Here is a 6,000-nt window from a genome sequence, read left to right on the forward strand (position 1 = left end):
TTAATATTTAGTATAATTTTTAAAATTAAATTATAATTTTTTAAGAAGTTATACGAATTTATAGAGAAATTAAAAAAAAATAATTTTTTTATAATAATTTTTTTTATTATATTTCTTTTAAAATAAATACTTTTAGAACTAAAAATCTGAATACAAACTAACTTTTTTATAAGCTATTTTTTATATAGTCGTTTATTATTTATTCAAAGATAGTAATAATATACACTGATTACTTCGGTATTATAGGACGATTAATTGATTATTGGATGTTTTATGATTTTATTGAATAATTAGTTGATTATTTGATTATTGATTAGTTCTGACTGTTCTGTTCTGATGTGTTGTTGTTGTGCTGATGTTTTGTGTTTTGTGATTTTTGTGCTGATGTTTTGTGTTTTGTGATTTTTTTGCATAGTGGTGTACTGCTGAAAATTGAATTGTGACCATTTTGTGTGTGTTTGTGTTTATGTTTTGCTGTTTTGTGACTTAATTATGCTTAGATGGTGACTGTCTTCATGATTTATTGATTTCAGTTTGTAGGATTTTGTGATTTCTTTGCCATTTGCATAGTGATGTGCTACTGGATACTGAATTGCTGCTATTTTATGTTTGTGTTTTACTGTTTTGTGACTTAATTATACTTAGATGGTGACCATCTTCATGATTTATTGATTTCAGTTATGTAGGATTTTGTAATTTTTTTGCTTAGTGATGTGCAGTTGGAAACTGAACTACTGCTGTTTTGTGTTTGTATTTCTGTTTTACTATTTTGTGACTTAATTATGCTTAGACGGTGGCTGTCTTCATGATTTATTGATTTTAGTTATATAGCATTTTGTAATTTCTTTGCGTAGTGATGTGCTGTTGGAGAGTTAAATTGTTTTGTTTTTTATTTTTTGTGTTTAAATTTTGAGTTTATACTTAAATAAGTTCATAAGCCTTTAGTTGATGATATTTTATGTAGTGTTTTAAATTTAGAAGACATTTTAAGATTTATATTAGACTAAATTATATTTTAAGATATTTATTTATTATTTTATTATAATTTTTTTTTCAGTTGAACCATGTTGAACCGGTTAGACCAATAAATCAATAAATCAGTAACTAAAACAGTTCGATGATCGGTCTGATTTTTAATACCTTGGGTTTACCAAAATACCATTATTACAAATCCAATTTCCAAGTCTGACAGCCCAAAATGCTGTGGAGCCCTTAGCTTCAGAGCAGGCTCAAGGTCCAAAACCTCGTGTCAACTCAGCACAATTTTAACAGATTTTTAAAGGAAAAACTACCAAAAGTACCCATTAAGTTTATGAATACTGACAAAAGTACTCATAAAGTAAGGAAATTGACGATGTACCCATGAAAGATGGGTTTCGTATAACAAAAGTATCCAAACCCTAATTTTTTGTTATTTTTTATTAAAATTCCTAAACTACCCCCACCTTCAACCTCAACTCCATCGCCACAAATCTCTCATTAATTTTCTACTCAACTCCATTGGCCTTTTCCTAGCCTTTCCCATCACACTCAAATCCGTCCTTCCCCATCCCACCCAAATCCTTCCTTCTCATGGCCTTTTTCATCGTACTCACAGCCTTCATTTTCTACTCTTGCTCCATCGTCTCCATGGTCTTCCTCGGTCACTTCGGAGACCTCTAACTCGCCGCAAAGCATCACCCACTTTCTCACGCAAGCCACCCTCGCTGGCACCCTCCTCCGTCTCGGCGTTGCCGGTGTCACCGCTACCTCCACCGCCTCCAACCTTTTCATCTTCCTCTTTGGTCTCGGTAACAAAGCAAAAGCAATCAGAGGTCTCTTTGATGGCAACATCAGCATTGGACTGAACAAGAGCTCCAGAACGCGGCTAAAGACGTGCGGTAGGCAACGGAGCTTCTTTCTGACGGTGGCTACGGTGCTGACACCAAATTGAATAATGATGTTATGTTTTTGGGGACAGATAAAATAAACTTTTATGGTGGGAGTTCTGGATAGTAGCGCAACAGAGGATTGCAATGCCAAGATTAACAATAGAATCAACTAATACCAATAAAGAATCAGAGAAAAAATCATATAGAAACAATTTTTAATTTGGAGAATTTTTTTGTGTGGAAAAATGTGGTGAAAAAATGAAAAAGAGCCCACCATACTGTATTTCTCTGCCAGAATCAAAGTCCTTTACCACCACCACCACCATTAATTTTGGCCTGATCTATTATAGAAGTAGTTTTAGACTCGATGACAAAGATTTTAAACATGTAAATTGGGTTATAGAAGATTAGAAAAGTGAGTTGAAGATGAGGGTGAGAATAATTTAAAAATTTTATTAAAAAATAACAAAAAATTAGAGTTAAATACTTTTGTCATATGAAACCATCTTGTGAGAATAATTTAAAAATTTTATTAAAAAATAACAAAAAATTAGAGTTAAATACTTTTGTCATATGAAACCATCTTTTATAGCTACGAAACATTAACATTATGTACACTTTTGGTAGTTTTTTTATTTTTAAATTCTTAAGATTTTTCGTATTCTAACCAACAAGAAGATAAGATAGAGAATCAAGTCTATATAAAGCAGAACCAAATATAACACTTATTTCTATCATTCCTATTTCTCCTATTCATTCTATTCGTTCTGACTTGAATATATTAGAATATTTTTGCAGGTCATTCCGAATCGAAAATCATAAAACTTATCAACTCGGAGAACATTGAATCTTAACATTCCAAAAATTCACAAACAACTACTAAATACGATAAATTTTTTGTCTTTTTGTACTATGTGATCTGGTGTATTAAACGCACTTAATTTAGTTATATAAATTTCATAAATAATGGTTACAAATTTATCAATTAAAAGAGAGACAAGGGAACATAAAAATTGTTTTAATCAAGAAATAATACACTTACATAACAATATCGCTATATTACTCCAAACCTTTTGATCCAAATAGACCAAGGAAGACTTGTTTTGATTTTAGTTGGTCAATATCCTTGCTTCGACTCTACTAACATTACAAGCAGGAAAAGGAAAGATCTGCATGGAATCCACTTGCTTCTTGACTATCCATACAATCCAACGTGACAGAGCACATATTGGATTTTGCTTCTTAATGTGTGGTCCTATTAATAATGAAAATTTGGCACACAATAATTATGGTGTTGTCTTACAGCATCTCAACCGTTTAAGTTCATCAATCAGAGCCGTCAAATTATTGTAAGACGATCCACCTTCTTGAACGGCAACTCGAGCCTTCTTCCCAAACTCCTTTGTGCGCCCTCTGATTTCTTGAGCTTCATCGCCACCGTCCATCAACCTCCTGAGGGCCCTCTCAATGTCTTCTCTTCCAACCAACTTCTCTCTCTCCCCAAACCCAATAGTCCCCCACTCATCCGCCCCAACCTCCACTCCGATTCCACGCACATCACTTACCAGCTTCTCATTATAGAATTGTTCACCATGCACCGGCCACGTTATCATTGGCACCCCAGCACTAACGGCTTCCACGGTGGAATTCCACCCACAGTGGGTAACAAACGCTCCTACAGCAGGGTGTTCCAATATCAGAACCTGCGGGGCCCACCCTCTTATAATCATTCCCTTCTTTGAATTCCTTTCCTCAAACCCCTTTGGCAGCCACTTCTGTTTCTCTTCCTCTTCCTCATTCTCCTTTCCCTTCTTCTCCGGCACCACCCACACGAACTCGCAACCCGATGCTTCCACCGCGCATGCTATCTCATAAAGCTGGTTATCCGGGAAGCAGCAGAGACTCCCAAAGCATATGTAAACCACCGAATTTTGTTTCTTGGAATCGAGCCAGCTCATACACTTGTGAGCGCTCAACACGCTCTTCTGTCCTCTCTGCGCTTTTTCTTCAACGGTTCTGTGAAGAAGACACGCAGGTCCAAGATGCCATGCCTTGTGTCCCGTTGTTCTCTCGTAGTACTGGATGTACTCTTCTCCGTCGAGCTCTGCGAAGTTGTTGACTATTAGTCCATTGCTTCTGAGCTCTATCTCTATCATCGCATCCAACACCTCTTTTATGTTCGTTGGCGGGGCTGTTTTTAGAGTGACAGGGTGAGGAAGACCGTGGAGGAGAAACGGTGGAGAAGCATCGAGAGGAATAGGATGAGCTTTCAGTGATTCAATGGCGCAGAGGGAAAAGAGGCAGAAGCCATTGAAGGCAAACCTTGGGATGCGAAGCTTGTTAGCCAAGTCGTCCACCCACGGGAACATGAAGTCGCCGACGATGCAATCCGGTGGGTGGTTCCCCACGAAGTCCTCAATAGGGTCGCGGAGCATGGTGGTGGCTTGGTAGACCTTGTAGAGGTTGACCATGTCGGTTACGGTGGAGAGGCTCTCAAGGCCGTCGGGAAGGCCTACCTCTTGGGAAGGGAAGTGGACGGTGTGGACGGCGAAGTTGGGGTGGTGAGGAATGGAATTGCGGATGATTTGGGAGTTGGCAGGGGTGGTGATGATGGTCACGTGATGACCACGTGAGGCAAAGAGTCTTGCTATGTCGCAGTGAGGGATCATGTGACCGGCGGCAAGGAAGGGGATGAAGTAGATTTTGAGTGGCTGCTCTTCTTCCATTATTTTCGCTACCGGAAACTTCTTCCAAGCTTTCTTAGTTTCTCGTTCTTTTTTCAATTTCGCTTTCCCTTCAACTTCAAGTCGAAGCAACCTTGATGCTTAACAATTAACATATATACCATATGGATTATGGAGGATGACGTTTTTATCGAGATTGGAAAATTTTATATTCTCAATTATTTCCTATGATTATATAAGGTTTCATATATCTAGATATTTTTGTTCAACAACATATAGGGTACAGCATTTCGGTGTTCATTATTATTGTTGAATAATTTTATAACAAAGTAATATGTAATAAAGTGGAAGCCTATGGATAGCAAATTTTATAATTTGTAGTTATTAATTAGTTATTATTAGTGATTTTAATAATGTGAAATTATATTTTATAGTATAAAATTATTTATATTTTTTTATCATTAAATACTGATCAAATTTTAATAAAATTATTAATCTCATAGACTTTCTCATGTAATAAATTTGGCCTTCCATTTTTTAAATCTACATCTCAAATTTGTTGGAAGTTAACAGAAAGACAAAATGCATCATTATTCATAGCCTCTAATAAGCAACATAATAGTGTTAATTATTTTACTAATTACTATTATTTTCTACAGACAGCAGAATCTGAAAAAAACAAAAGCAACAGCATAAGTTTGAAAAATGTGTTGTGTTCAACGCCCGTCACAAAGCATGACAATTTTGAATATGAAAAGACAGCAAATTAAAAGTATCAATTTTAAAGTTGGTAGTGTCGGGGATTACAAGAATGATTATTCTAATTGGTATCGAAGAATTTTCGGAAGTAAGTCCCATTAGGAAGACAATAAAGTACGTATATATTATATAATGGCTACAATAGACTATTTATTTTGGCCCAATTTAAATTAAAAGAATAAATTAATTTTAATTTATTTTAATTTCTAATGGGCTGTTCAGTTTTAATTTATTCTACCATCAATTTATTCCAATTTCAATTTTTTTCCCATTAACCCAAATCCTTTTGGCTCTCACGGTTAGCCTCTCCCCCCAAAACCCTTCCATTTGTTTCACAGATCCCGGACGCCGTCCAGCCGTGTGCGCCGAAACCTGCAATCCCGGACAGTGACACTTCTTCGTGAGCATCCTTCCTTGCTAGCCTCAGGTCCTTCGTCCTGTTGCCATTACACATCTCATCGTCACTGCAGCCCAGCCTCCGCGTGCAACGCCTTCGACCCGAACTGTAGCCGTCCCCGCGAACCGAGCAGCAGCGCCCATTCTCCTCGCTCGAACGTCGTGGTCTCCAGCATCCCCGTCACACTGGTCGCAGCGGAGGATCCGAGCCTAGAAATTTCGCCTTCTGATCGTTGGCCATTCCCTGGGACCACCACGAACATCATAACCAGAACTATGCTAATCATCCA

General features: G+C 37.1%; 1 protein-coding gene across 1 annotated transcript; it reads right to left on the reverse strand.

Annotated features, from left to right (window-relative positions):
* Nucleotides 1-2,872: 2,872 nt before the first annotated feature.
* Nucleotides 2,873-5,256, reverse strand: LOC112723005 (probable UDP-glucosyl transferase 73B6). Its single transcript, XM_025774223.3, has one exon. It carries the CDS (start codon nucleotides 4,595-4,597, stop codon nucleotides 3,158-3,160), a length of 1,440 nt encoding a protein of 479 aa, XP_025630008.1. The 5' UTR covers nucleotides 4,598-5,256; the 3' UTR covers nucleotides 2,873-3,157.
* Between the last annotated feature and the right edge of the window lie 744 nt (nucleotides 5,257-6,000).

Source organism: Arachis hypogaea, chromosome 11, assembly GCF_003086295.3.
Source record: "Arachis hypogaea cultivar Tifrunner chromosome 11, arahy.Tifrunner.gnm2.J5K5, whole genome shotgun sequence".
In the NCBI taxonomy this organism is placed as follows: domain Eukaryota; kingdom Viridiplantae; phylum Streptophyta; class Magnoliopsida; order Fabales; family Fabaceae; genus Arachis; species Arachis hypogaea.

Coding starts and splice junctions, on each gene's coding strand:
- LOC112723005 (XM_025774223.3), bottom strand. CDS start 4,597: ATGGAAGAAGAGCAGCCACTCAAAATCTACTTCATCCCCTTCCTTGCC.